The sequence below is a fragment of the Rhipicephalus sanguineus genome, chromosome 3, assembly GCF_013339695.2.
Source record: "Rhipicephalus sanguineus isolate Rsan-2018 chromosome 3, BIME_Rsan_1.4, whole genome shotgun sequence".
Lineage (NCBI taxonomy): Eukaryota > Metazoa > Arthropoda > Arachnida > Ixodida > Ixodidae > Rhipicephalus > Rhipicephalus sanguineus.
In genome coordinates, this window is record NC_051178.1 from 213,747,804 (window position 1) to 213,762,625 (window position 14,822).

General features: G+C 46.0%; 1 protein-coding gene across 1 annotated transcript in view; it reads left to right on the forward strand.

Moving 5' to 3' along the window:
* The window catches only part of LOC119388270 (band 4.1-like protein 4), a 166,064-nt gene that overhangs the window by 77,169 nt on the left and 74,073 nt on the right, over window positions 1–14,822 (forward strand). The window contains exon 4 of the mRNA XM_037655949.2: window positions 4,768–4,846. Within this exon, the coding sequence (XP_037511877.1) occupies window positions 4,768–4,846 (79 nt within the window). The remainder of the gene's footprint in view (window positions 1–4,767; window positions 4,847–14,822) is intronic.

Sequence of the window (14,822 nt, forward strand, 5' to 3'; positions counted from 1 at the left end):
GCTCACGCGCTCGCCCCGAGAAAAATCGCGGCCGGGGGGCGGCACGACGCGCTTTGCGTTTCCGTCTAGTCTGGCCGTGGTGTTCAATCACATTTTAACATGCCGCGGTATGGCGACCAAGTTCTGCGTCCAATATGCGACGCTCTTCTGAATCACACCTCGTTCTCTGATTACGCTTTCACCGTTAACTACTACAGCTACCACAAGGGTTTGTTTAATCATTTAGCATGGACGTTCGTCGTCGGGATGGAGATGTACCACCAATGATCAAAGTGGGTACATCCACGTTAAACGGTGCTATAGCTGCCAGACATCAATATACATTGTGTCAACTCTCTTGTATCAATTTACAGTAAACATTCAGTTACTTCTGTAAGGGCACGCTTTACTTTCGTGTTATTCCGATTCCTATGACGGAGGGATCAACCATGTTTTTTAGGGGCGAAGCTCCTTAAGGCGGCACCCGTTCGTCCCTCGTAGTCGTCGTGGTCGTAGTAGTGAGTAAAAAGTCTTACGCTTTGACCTCCAAGGTGGTGCCGGTGGGAGATTTCTCCTGTGCGTTGTTGAACAAAAAAAAATTCGCAGCGTGCGCGTTAACTAAAAGCCGAATTCTTCTGTCTCTCATTCCCCATTAGCAGCCATTGGCATGTTCCAGTAGGAAACGTTAGTAGAAGTAGAAGTGTAAGTGTTAGCTAAAAGCCGACTTCTTCTGTCTCTCATTGCCATTAGCAGCCATTGTTTACCTCCAAGGTAGTGCCTGGTGAGATTTCTCCTGTGCGTGATTAAACAATAAAAATTTTGTTCAAAACGCCGTTGATTGATGAAATAAACCATCGAAAGACGCCAGATGTTTTGTAAAAGCAGAACGAAAGAACGCCAGATGTTTTTCTTAAAGTGTAGTAGTAGTAGTAGTCCACCTCGCCCGATCGTCAACGGGCGAGGTGGACCGGCAACGGCGCGAGGACCCTGCCGTACGAGAGTTAAATCACACTAAAAGACATACTTTGCGGGCGATACACTCTAGTGAGCTTTCAACTTTTCGTCTTAATATACATGATAAAGAAATTATTTCTACGAAAAACGCAAGGCACACCTTGAGCAATATGTTTGGTTTTGGGACGCTAAATGGAACCATGAGGCGATGCGAAGCCGGAGCACTTGCACGATCGCGTTCCGTTGGCTTTCGTTGGGCGTGCTACCGACCTCGCGTCGTGGAACGCGCGTCCTGTCTTCCCTCTAGCCTTGCCTTTAATTCGCACAGGGCGAGCGGGGAATGCGGTCGCTCTTGGCGCTCTTTCGCTCGGGAGCGGACTTCTTCCTTGCATTTCACCGATCACAAGTGATAATGAAGGGACCACGTAAACCAACAGTACAATAAAAGTTTGATGTTTAATATATACACGATGTTTCACACTCTTTATATTATGTACTGGGCGCATTTCACGGAAGAGTTTCACGGTTTACAGATGATTCCCTCCGTAGCTTCGCCCCACTCATCATCATTCACCCCGTGGATATGCTGTGATTTTTTCAGTTTTCTACACCACTGGGGCGAGCAAGTGGCTCGAGATCACTAAGGTCCCTAGATAAAACAAACATGTTTTATCTAGGGACCTTAGAGATCACGCGCCTACATTGAATTCTGCGGCCCTCAGCGGGAGCCGCGGCGACAAATGGCGCCGTGCGCAGCGCGCGCCGGCGGCGGACGGGGAGAATCGAGGAGGGAACGCGAGCGCGGAGGAGAGTTTCGTTGCTTTCCTAGATCAAGGTGCTTTAGCGACGGCTAGAGTTACTGTATATGCTACCTTTAGGTAGCATATACAGTAACTCTAGCGACGGCGGCTCCGGTGCGCCATCTGTGCGCCGTGTGACGTCACTGCTCCTCGCGCTTGCGCAGCACGGCTCTCGGACCGCCACGCGAAACTGCTCCAGCTCGGCCAGTGTAGCTAACGCTACAAAAGGGCAAACGCAGCACCAGACAGTTATCACGAAAACGCCATTTCTCGCCGTGCCAACGACGCTGTGATCTTTATCGGCTCGCGCCTTTGTCGTCGACTTATTGTTGCACTGCAGTAGTGTACCGCACCAGAGCGCTGAATAGCAGGCACGACCAGCCGAGCGCAGCTGCGTCGTGCCACGTGTTCCTTATCTATAGCCGATATGTAGCCACCACACGTCGTTTTTGAGGCGGAAGCTTCGATACCGTCGCACGTGTGGCCTAAAGTAAGCAAACATAAACCAGGCACAATTCTCTTGAACAGATTCTGCAAGCTCCGCTTCCACCATCAGCGATCTTCAAGCGACACCGTCATTTCCGCATGTGAATAACGTAAGAATGACCGCCCTTGATCGTCCTGTGCTGCACACGCGCACCACATTATTCTGTGTCCCGGATGCGTACGTGCTCAAGGCGCATGCACTCTGTCTGCGAGATGCTTCAAGAGACGATCTGAAACGGTCTGTTTCAACAATGGAACGTACGGACCATCGGTAACAGTGCATTTACATTGAACAGAATTTGTCGCTACACCGCGTGTTAAAAAGTGTCGCAGCGTAAAAGACCGCACTTTGTCGTTAGTATACGGTTATATTTCCCCCGTTGGAAAGAATTTTTGTTCACTGACGTTCACACGTTTTGCATATTCGCATATGTTCATGTTGTCATCAGGAATGTCCAGTGGCTCAATGGTATAAAAAACCAACAGACTCTTTATCAACTAAGATAAATCGCGGCCATAATTTGTATTTTGGTTCTGGCTTTCTTTCCCCTTTATTCATTTTTTCAGTTGGCCATTCTTTACTATCACCATAGGCGTGCGCAGGGTTCCCCTTCAGAAGAGGGGGGGGGGGGGGGGGGGCGAAGGTTCATCGCAGCGCCCTCCCTCCATATTAAGTCAACGTATGGGGCAGACTTCGCGCCCCCCTCCTCTTATGTGACAAAGGGGGCGGCGCCTCCCCACCCCCCCACCCCCCATGCGCACGCCTATCACCGTGATATCGGGGTTACTCGAGACGATAAGGCGTGAACGAATAAGAGACATATCAAATGGGCATTTCAAATCAACGAGAAAAATGTCCGTCTGCCACATAAGACGATCGCGGCGATAAAGAAATCAATTGGCAAAAGGCTCTCACGGCCCCTCACGCTCCGAAGGCGAGTCTCATAACTGCATAATATATATGTAAACTACACGAATGCGTTGTACCCACAGTGCAAAACAAAAATCACAGTTTCGCAGCAAGGGCGATGCAATGAACGCGATATCAACATATTTGAATGTTATACAAAGTAATTAGGCTGGCAGCTAACTCCTTTGGATCCAATCCCATGTAACTCAACAAAACGATGGTTTAAAGACTTGAGTTTGAAAATTTGGCTGTACAGCAGCGGTAGTAAAAGCTATGGCTAAAAAAATTGCAAGGCATTTTAAATAGGTACACGCAGGTTGTATTGGAGCTCAAAATTAGTTTTAAATTGCATTTAGTGTCTTATTCTTGCTTTCTTTCTTTTTCTACATACATAGGCTTGCGGACGGGGGGTGCAGCGGGGCGGCTGCCCCCCCTTGTCACCTAAAAGGGAGGGGGGCGCAAAATATGCCTCGTACATCGACTTAGTAAGTGTGGGGGGGGGCGCTGCGACGAACCCTCGCCCCCCCTGATGGGGAACCCTGCGCACGCCTATGTCTACATATGTGCATTTTTTGTTAAGATCTGCTGTTTGCAGGGCATTGCAATTTTGCACAAAGGTAGCTATAACGCTTTAAGAAGTGGAAATAAAATTGTGAGCATACAAAAAAAATAGATTTGTTACGATTTCTTACGTTTGTCATTGTATCAAAATTGCCACTTACGAATGGCTCTTCTTATAAAAAAATACAGACACACCTGGGCTACTGGTTCTGGTTCCAGTTACGTAAGGGTCACTATTTAACACATGTGAGAATGTTTGTTTGCGTACGCCCGTTATTTCCAGAAAAAAAGTACACAGTCTCCAAAAATGTTCTGAGAAAAACGCAGAAATTACGTACGGGTACACGCGCATTTCCTATCAACGTGTCAAAGAAAAAGGACCAAACATTATTTTTCAAACCGCGAGTGGCCAAATGTGATGTATCTTCTGAAAGATAAAGAAATTCTCTGTCAGGTGATTGCAAAATCCCAAAATTGAATTTCTTTACCAAATCATCCTACCTTCAGGGAATATTTCTGTTTCAGGGACCGAAGCGGTTTTCGTGGTCTCCGTCCTCTAAACGCGAAGCGTTGAGTGAGCCTATCGAGATAATGACATGCGTCACTTATTTGCGCCACACCGCCCCTCGAAGGTTTAGCACGGTGGCGGCCCATTGGCCTAATTTTGGCGGGACTCGACAAGCTGGTGCGCGAGACAGGGTTTGGGGACCTCGGAGGAATGTGTGTGAGGAATGGTTGAAAAAGAGAATGGAGATTGTGACATTTGAAGATTTGCTGGCATAATGATGGTGTCGAGCTAGTTACATGGGTATCGCTGCTTTCGTCCTGCGATGTACATTAACTCACCTCTGTATATAATGCTTCAGTTCTGAGGATACATTAAATGGACTAATAAAATAGGTAAATCGGAACAGCCTCATGATATCACAGGGGCGAAAGAAATCAAGAAAAGACGGTGGGCGACAAAATACTTTGTTGGGGGCCTTCCTTGTGCACGAGTCTCTGATGAGCACATTTCCGCATGGCAGTGTGCGTACTGAAGTGCGGATATATCTGATATCGTCTTTCTTGCCGCAGGCATGCAGACGTTCACATTTTACTTCGGCGTCAAGTTCTACACGCCGGATCCGTGCAAGCTGCTAGAGGAGATCACGAGGTGAGTGCACACGCCCTGATGCGTGTGAATGGGGAATCTCCCGAGTCGATGAGCGTAAATTTCGCTTTCGTGGTGCAAGGAGGAAAGCCCGGAAATTTCGTGCATGCTGATCCAGCGTATTGGATCATTTCCTCCGTTTTGTTTTATTTAGAAAAAACCTTACAGGCCCTGTCGGGCATTGAGTAAGCGGGGGCATTGTTACAACAACAGGTGAAATACAATGGAGACAGATCGAAAATACATTTAAAAAAAACACATGGTGAACAAGCAGAACGGTAAAATAAATCCTTGAGGTTCTCGAAATATTTTATGATCACTTATCGAGACAATTTGATCAGGAAGATCATTCCAGTGACATATGGCACGAGGTACAGCTGATAAATTGAAGGCAGTAGTTTTACCGAAAATGCGTTTAAGCTAAGATGATTATGTAATCTTGAAGATGTGCGTGCGGGCGTTTCGAGGGGTAATATGCATGGCTTATCGGAATGGACATATTTGTGAAGCAGACAAAGCAAAGCAACCCTGCGACGGATATCTAAGTGCTGTAGAGAAATATTGAGCTTAATCTGTATTATACTGGAGTCCCGATCAAAATGTCGAATGATATACCGGGCAACCCTATTTCTGTATGCGTTCAAGCGTGGTTATTAAATATTCTTGGTATGGTGACCATACAGCACATGCAAATTTTAATTGTGGGCGTACAAACGTCCGGTAAGCTAATTTACGAGCGTTAGTAGTTGAATTTTGCAAGTTGCGCCTCAGAAAGCCAAGTGTTTTCGATGCAGTAGCGTAAATATTGGTAATGTGCGAAGACCAAGAGAAGTTAGTAGTGAAGCTCACGCCAAGGTATTTGTAGTTACTGGTACGTGACAAGGTCGTATTATTTAATCTGTATGTAATTATGTAACTACATAGTGCGATTGCGTGAGAACGATATAATTTTACACTTAGAAGGGTTCAGAGACATTTTCTATTTGGTGCACCAGTCGGTAATAGCGCGAATGTCGTGTTGCAAGGTATTGTGATTGCTAGTGGAATTAACTGCTCTGTAAAACAACGCAATCGTCGGCAAATAGTCGTATGCAAGAGGAAATGTCTGAGGGTAAGTCATTAATAAATATTAGAAAAAGTAGAGGCCCCAGGACGCTCCCCTGTGGTACACCATACGTGACCTCAGTAATGGAAGAAGGACAATTGTTAACAACCGTGAACTGATGACGAAGGAAGTGATAAAAAGTTTCTAAGCCAGGAAAGGGTCAGTGATTCGATACTTAAATTAGATAACTTAGATGACACGGCAATGGGCAACGCGATCGAATGCTTTAGACGTTTCTCCGCCTCGTCGCGCCAGAGTGTTAGTTCTGTGTTTGTGCGCGAACTCTTATTCACTCAATGACATGTCCGTTGTCTTGTGGCCCGTACGAGGACACCTAGATTGGAGTGTCCCGCATTCTTTAGAATCGGTGTGCAGCGGGCATTGATAGTTAAGGAGTATAGACTCATTTGATATAAGACCCTTGACGACTGCCTCTTTTCGCGACGGTATGCTGCTCGACGTGACCCTGCGAATGTTCATGAATAAAGCAGTAACCATGAAACATAAAAGAGGCTATTTCACGTCTGAAAAACGTCTTAACGGCTAGCTGAAAGGACTAATAGATGTCTTGGTCAAGACATTCTGTAGCCGTAGACGGCTATCTGACCGCCGGATAGCCGTGCTAATTTGACGCTAAAAGTTGTCTAAAAACATTTTGACAAGATTAAGCTAAGGCGTTTTTTAGACGTTTTCGTAATTGTGCTGTAATGGCTTTAGAAATAAAAAACAAGCGTTTATAACTATCTTTGAAGCATGTCTAGTCGGCAGCCTGACGGCGACCATAGAAATTTAGATAATACACGGACGGAAGAGCTCCCGCGGGAGCTCTTTCCTGTTTCTCCTATTTCCTGTGTCAGTTGTCGTGCAGGTGACCAATCAAGCAACATCACTAACATGCCTGTTCATCCAGTCATGTCCTCACTGTAGCATTTATAAATTTTCGACGTGCCATGTGCCAGTGCCATATGCCGGAAAACTACTTGAGCACACCACATGCATCCAATTTTCATATAGAACACATCGGTTTGCTATTGAACACGTAATAAATCTGAACATGCAGAGTAGAGAATGAACACGTACTTCATAAATGACGTTTAGTGTATGGCGCACAAATAATCATGCTTATCAGAAACAGTAAATTATCCCATTATCTTGTAAAAGCGGCTTTATTAATGAACAAAGCGCAACCGAATGTGGCACAAGATACGACAGAAGGTGACCGCACAAGGTGAAGCTGATTGCCGCAGCAGCAACATAAATTCAAGTTTTGCATGAGTGCACTCCAGGTCCCGTCAGAGAAACTGCACTGGCTTCCACACTAGCTCGCGTGGTCTCAGGCCCAATGTATTGTACAAACAGCAGTGAACAAAAGCTGCATACAAGAAAAAGCAAGTAAGCTAGGTATGATTGACAACAAATAACAGAGCATCAAGTCATTCTAAAGAGAGATTTCCAATTACAGATGTGATAAAGTGCTGTCGTATTTATAAACGACAATCAATCATAACTGCACTCACAAAGCGAGGTACCTATTGTAAAGCGTTGCACTTTATTTGTCTGCGACAGGCCGACATGGTTGTATGCAAGCAAGCGCTCGCTCGCACGCACACACTCATATACGAGCTCATGTAATCCGCAAAACAAGGTGACCCGAAATAAGGCGAGTCAGTCTGGCTTACGATTCGCACTGGCGCGTCATCCATATACTATAGTTCCGCGTTCGACCAAGATTCAACCACCAGCAAAGAACTGTCATATTTAACGTCCGAATTACAAGAAAGCTAGAAAGTTCCAGCAGTAATGACGAAAATTCACACGCACTTAATTTAACTTACGGAAAGAAGTACGTTATCCCAATGGGGTTGAGAGCTGGGCTAGTTTGACTGATCATTATACCTATATGGTTAAGTAGCGCACTTTAGACGGGGACAAAAGGAATAGGAAGGACACGGCACTCGTTACACTCGCAACTGAATTTATTTCAGGAAAAATACTTCAATATATAGCACCCAAGCACACCCGAGCGCCACAGAAATGGATCAACCCTCAATATAAACTGATCAAAGATCAGATTCTTGCACACTCTTGTGAAAGGACTACCGATGCACGTGTAAAGATGAACCAACAGTCCATGTATTCTTATCTAGGACAAAACATTCTGCGCACACTCAAGCGATACAAAAACCAAATCCTAACGAAACACGTGTAGCATATACACTTAAAAATGTACAATATAGGGTTATTGCAAGATGTTCCGCTAGGAATCTACACTAGCATAAAACGGAAATAGGAGACAAGAACGAGGGCCTTCATCGCTTTTCTGTTTTGTACCGCAATAGAAAGCGTACCGTCTGAAGTATCCAACCTTGCAGCGGTTTCTCTGGAAAGTGAGTAGAAACTTTTAAAACAATTTTTCGATCTGCGTTCGGTCTTCCTTTGGCGTGAAACATGCCCACAACACTGGTTGGTGGACGTGATGACGATTGTAGTGCTGGAAAAATTAAAACCGAAAGCACATGTGATTTCTGAAGGATTACTTTATTTTCGCTGAACACTATTGTAATGAATGTAACAGTCGTTTTAAGCGCGCTAGCGGTTAAATGAAGCCTTATTATACGATTACAGAACACTTGTTTTGCTGTAATCGCAGTATATGCGTTTATTTTAGCACTGCTGTCGCAATCCAAGCCAAGTCCATTCATCAAAAAAAGGCAATAAATGGGCGCCTTCATAGCGCAGCACATGTGAGACATCCTAACAATACAGCGGCACATTACGACCAGCGCGGAGAGCCGCATGGCATAGCGCATGAAGGGCGAGACAGACGGTACGATTTTCCACGCGACGCGACGTCCGACACGGCGGTGGGGAAACCGGAATGGTGACCTTTCATAGCATCGGACAGCCACCATTCTCTCTCCCCCACCGCCGCGTCGGCCGGCACATCGCATGGAAAATCGTACCGTCTGTCTCGCGCTTGATGAGTTGAAGCAGAAGAAATCGATGACGGCGCCGCAAGCAGCGCCACCGGCGCCTTTTTGGATGCGTGAGAAAAAAAAGGCAAAAAAATGCTCTCTGACGCAATCGAAAGGTGCCTCAAGTGCATAAAATACAATTTGAAGTTATACATGTTTGTTTTTAAGCAAAATGAGTCTACCTGCGAGGATTTCTTGTCATACCAGTGGATTGAACCACATCGCCGTTGGGTGACGCCTAGCGGTCATTCTTTCACGATTTTCAACATCAAATTAAAAGTATAATTCCTTTTTTATGGGGCAAGAGCATGCTCGTTGCCGCCGATGTGACGAACGATTTTCTGATTTTCACCACAATCAGAAAAAATTTTCCGAGCGGTAGACAGTCCCTTTAAGGCCCTTTCAGGAAGGTGGCTTACCGATGACTTAATGAAACTGATGGTTGACTAATGCAGCAGTCTTTTCTTTTGTTAATGTGAAACGCTTCAAGGGGTCATGAAGCACCCCTTGGGCTTGTTGAAAAAACACATCCTGCATGACACGGCTATGAACTGCTCTGCAAAATATTACAGTCGTGCGCGCCGCGTAAAGGCCACAAGCGGAGCGCGAAGTTGCCGTTTCCTCAGGCGCCCTCTTTTCAAACAGAGGCCGGTTCTAACTCTCGTCGGTGGGCGGGGCGTCTGCACGTTGACGTCGCGGATCTGCCAGTTTACGTCGCAAGAGATATAGCGTGCTTATTGGCTGATAGCCGGATAAGATTAGCTTTTTGCCACGGGGTGCCGCCACTTGCCCGCGCCGCACTCCTCAGTCTGCTAAATTTACACGGTAGCCGCACTCGCGCACGCGAATCACAGCGGGAGAGCGATCGCGTTTCATGACGCGCGCTGACGTAACTTCTTTCCCCCGTGCCATCCCTCCCTGTGTAGCTTCCAGTGCGCTCGTCGGCACGAGAAAATAGAGAAAGCGCTGAGAGCGTGTGCCAAACCCCCGTAACTCCGCTCATTCTTGACGGAATCGAGAAAATTTTGCGGCAATCGATTCGGGAGGCAGTAAACTCCGATAACGAGGTCATTAGATCATTACTTGGAAAAGTGGTTCATGACCCCTTTCAACTATTTCCCTGGTTAGTTGGTTCCCATGATGGAAAACCACGGAGGTGTCAGCAAAGAGTGGCAAGCAGCCACACTGAGAACAGTGTCCCTTTATGGGGGAATGATCATTTTTTCCTAAGGCTCTCTTATGCTCTGACAGCCTGGTGTTCAGACACCGGCTCGTTTGGCCGATGTATACTTTCCCACAAGATAGGGGTAAACAATATACAACGGATAATTTACATCTAACAAACTTTGTTTTGTGATTTATTGTGCATCTGTTGGTATCAGTTTTTTCTGCGGAGAAAAGCTTGCGGTCTAATCTTGCACATATTTTACCAAGCTTGTTGGGTGCCGAGAACACTACTTCTAGGTCAAACCTCTTGCCTACGTTTTTTAAAAATTATGTGCAATCTTGTGCGCATATGGTATAGACATCATCTTTTTTCTGCTTTCATTTTTCGTTGTAATTTTGTTCCGTGAGTTCTCTCGTACGTAACTAATCTTGCACATATTTTACCAAGCTTGTTGGGTGCCGAGAACACTACTTCTAGGTCAAACCTCTTGCCTACGTTTTTTAAAAATTATGTGCAATCTTGTGCGCATATGGTATAGACATCATCTTTTTTCTGCTTTCATTTTTCGTTGTAATTTTGTTCCGTGAGTTCTCTCGTACGTAACTAATCAGCTTGTTTGCTGATCTACACAGCACGTGTTTTTCATACTTTAGTTGACATATGAGGTGCAACGTACGAAAGCTCTTTTACTAATCTGTTGACTGAAGCTTTCGCTAATCTTTTCTGGGCACGACTTCGTCAGGGCTGCTCTCAGACAGGAAAATGCTATGCCACTCTTTACGACCATAGAATGAGCCGAACTATAGCTAAGTAACGGTTTTTCCGTTCGTGGATTGTACGACCGGCATACATGTCCAGCTGTGGCAGCTATTTCAACATCCAAAAACTGCAGTTTGTCATTATTTGGTAATTCAACAGTGAATTCCAGCCCTTGACTATTGTTCCTAAATATTTCTAAAACATCTGCAGCTCTTTTTTCTAGATCACCCGGTTTAACAAATACCAAAAAATCATCGACAAAGCGGAACACCCTGAGTGCAAGTCCGTTTAGGTTCAAATCTATTGCCTTGTCCAGGCTAGATAAGTGAATTGTGCTCAAAACCGGGGCTACTTTTGAGCCTATAGTAATGCCCGATTTTTGGCAGTACAAAATATTGTTCGACATTACAAATGTCGACCTCAGGTAAAAGGATAACACTTCAAGAAAAGCATCAACCGACATACCACACTTATTCACGAACACTAGCTTATCGTTTTCATCTGTTATACAGTGCCTTACACTTGACAAAAGGGGACCATGCGGAATGTTGAAATACATATATCCTGTACATCAATACGGAAGAAACTACATTTGCCCGGGTTATGAGTGCTTATAAATATGCAACTAACGCCTCGGAATTTGGAAGAACGAACGGATCCGACACTTTTAATATCTTAAGGTGACTCTGAAGGTACGATGACACACATAACTGCCACGAGTCTCTTTCGGATACTATGGCCCGGAATGGAACACCAATCTTATGTGTTTTAGCGGAAAAGAATAACTCAAGATGCAAGCTGCCTGCGCGTTTTACTGCTGATGCAAGACGTTCAAAATTATTGTTCTCTAGTAAAGTGACAGCTTTTTGCTTAACCTTATTTGCGTTTACGTCAATATGGACAAACTTCTTTTCTACTGCTACCAATGCCTTTTCTTGAAAGAGTCCTTCTGGTATGACAACTAAACAACCCTCCTTATCTGAAGTAAGAAAACGCAGGTTGTTCCGTACACCAAAGTTCACCAAAGTTTTCTGTCGCCGGTTACTGTCCTGGAAAGCACGTCCACGCATTCTGTGATGAATCTTGGACGCTCTTCATCCGACACTCGGCGAGCCAAATAGACAGCTACGTTATCCCAGTAGCTGCTTCCTAGCTGCCACGAAGGTAACGAAGGCGGCGAGCAGATTTGGCCATTGTTGTAACGAACCGCCGGCGAAAACACACAGTAGAGCTTGTTTCACGAAACACTGATGGGAAATATGCGGCAAACGGCATGAGCATAGTTACTTGATGCCAGATCCAGTGAATCGCACAGAAAAGCTGGCAACGCCACACAAAGCGCAAAACGATGACCGCCGAGCTGCTGCCAGCGCAAAACGACGCCGATTGCGGAGGCCTTGGCGGCCTCCGCAATCGCCGGTGCACGATCATGAAGGACACGTTTCAACACGAGTGCCGCCGAAGCTGATTGCACGGTGCGCTGCTTGCGCATGGCCTGCATGCCTGCGTTTTGCTCCTGTTGCTAGTCGCCGCTGTGCGAGCGTGCTGATATAGAGGCATCGTTATCTGTTGATAGTAGTATATCTACACGTCGCGGTGTGAAACCAATTATTTTGGGGGTATTGTTTTCTGCGTCATAATTGTTTGAGTAAAACCGCCGCTCTTTTGACATGCCGCGTTTTGGCATGTTGGACCTTCTCAACGAAACATTCGAAGAATCATTGAGGTAGTCGTTGTGCATTCGCACTTTCAAACAAAATGTCTAAAAAATGTCTCGAAGTAGACGTTATAAATTTGTTTGGCAAAATAGACTCTGGCTGTGTCGTAGATGTTGAAAATGCTAATAAACAGTACGCAAGAACATTTGAGGCGCAAATTTTATATCTTTAAAAATGTCAATTTTAGTGACAAAAATTACTTAGCGCAAACACAAACACGTCACACAAGAAAGGTACACAAGGGACAAGCCCTAAGTAATTTTTGTCAGTGTGCACCAACTAGGCCCCCAAAAAGTCCTATTAGACGTCTATAGCCGCTTCGAGACGTTTATGGAGGTGTTGTATTTCGTGGGGTCACCCCGTCTCAGGCGTTTTTTTTTTGTATTTTTACTTATGTTTGTCCGCGTCTCCATCATTCTTTAAGTGCGCATCACTTTAGCAGCCAGGCTTGTCGTCATGTGGCATGATCACGCTCGCAATCAAGTGGTCAATACAGGCCTAAAACAAGGCTAACAATGCTCAAAACAGGGTTAAAATAAACGACCAAGGCCTCAAATAATATAATTAACAGAAATAACCAAGAAGTAATCGCAATAATTAACTTACAATCGCTAAAACCGCTTCAAAAACACATGCGGCTGACACCCGCGTCGCGCAAAAGACAGCGCCACTGCTCGCCAAGCGCACGATTGCTCCTTCCATCGCCGCATCTCCGGCGCCTTCGTGCTACATCTGAAGGGGAAACAACCTCACGGAGGGAGAATACTAAGGCAGTGAGGTTAACCAGGGCTGAGCCCGGTAGGCTACCCTGCACTGAGGAAGGGGGAATGAAAGTTAGAGAGAGGAGGAGAGAACAATCACTGTTGCCGTCGACGTAACGGCAGTTCTGTGCTTGACATCACAGGTGGTGAGTCAGTCCCGTGGCTGAAACTAGAGCAGTGCATTCGTTGCTGTATGCAACTTGTATGTACGGTCCCATGCAACCAAAATCTTGTCGACGGTGAAGCCATAGTGGTGCTGCTAGTGTTCTCAAGCAACATACTTCTGAAGGCTTGCGAGAACTGGAGGGATGGTGTCCAGCAGTTGCAACACGCTTCGAGCTATCGGTGTCTGCATCTTGCTCAGCAGCACACGAATAGCACTCACTAGGGTGTTGACCATGCCGATAACTTTTCTTTCTTCTTCCATCAGCTCATGAGGTACCGATGAAGTGTCCCTTTCTGTCGAAGTCTGATGTCGCTCATCAGGTGCATGCAGCTTTGGGAGTTCAGGCCAAGCGTCAGCTGCATTGCTGGTAGAAGCGTCATTGTCCATAGACAAGGCTGCGTTTGGTCTCGGTGGTAGAAACGAAGCGTCAGCTCCATTGCTAGCAGAAGCGTCTTTGTCCTTAGACCCGACAGCGCTTGGCCTGAGTGGAAGAGGCAGAGGTGGTTTTGAACGTGTGGCAACGAGGCTTTGGAGGCTTTGGTGCACCGCCGGCGACGGGACCGTCGTCGCGTAATAGATGCAGCCGCTTCTCGGCGTGACAAGTCATCTTTAACCCTTTTCTTCAGTATTTCCATCTCCCTTTGAATAACAGGGCAATCCTTCGAAGATGCATCATGGGACCCGTTGCAATTTGAGCATTTGAGTATCGTGGCCTCGCACGTGTCCGTGGTGTGGTGCTCAGTGAATCGGGAACAAACGGTAGCGTTCCTGCACACACTACTGACGTGACCTAACTTCATGAACTTCCAGCACTGAAGCGGTCTCGGTACAAATGGGCGAACTGCGTGTTGGAAGTGGCCCACTTTTACGTGTGATCGGAGTGATACGCCCTTAAATATAATCCTTACGCATCGTGACGTCCCGATACGACATACACTTGCTATAACGGGGTCTCCAGGCTTGATCAGGACTGGTATAGGTCGGTGTTGGTAATGGCTTCGTCAGCATCATAAATTGCCCCGCCACGGTGGTCTAGTGGTTATGGCGCTCGACTGATGACCCGAAGGTCGCGGGGTCGAATCCCGGCCGCGGCGGCTGCATTTTCGATGGAGGCGAAAATGTTTGAGGCCCGTGTACTTAGATTTAGGCAGGGCTGGGCAAAGATACTTTGAAATTGTATCGCGATACAATACGAGATACTCAGGCAAGGAGTATTTGAGATACAGACACAACGTACTGCAACACTGATTGTATCCGATACGATACATTCCAATTGTATCTTAAGATACTTCGACACATTCTCAAATTTGTTAATATATATCTATAT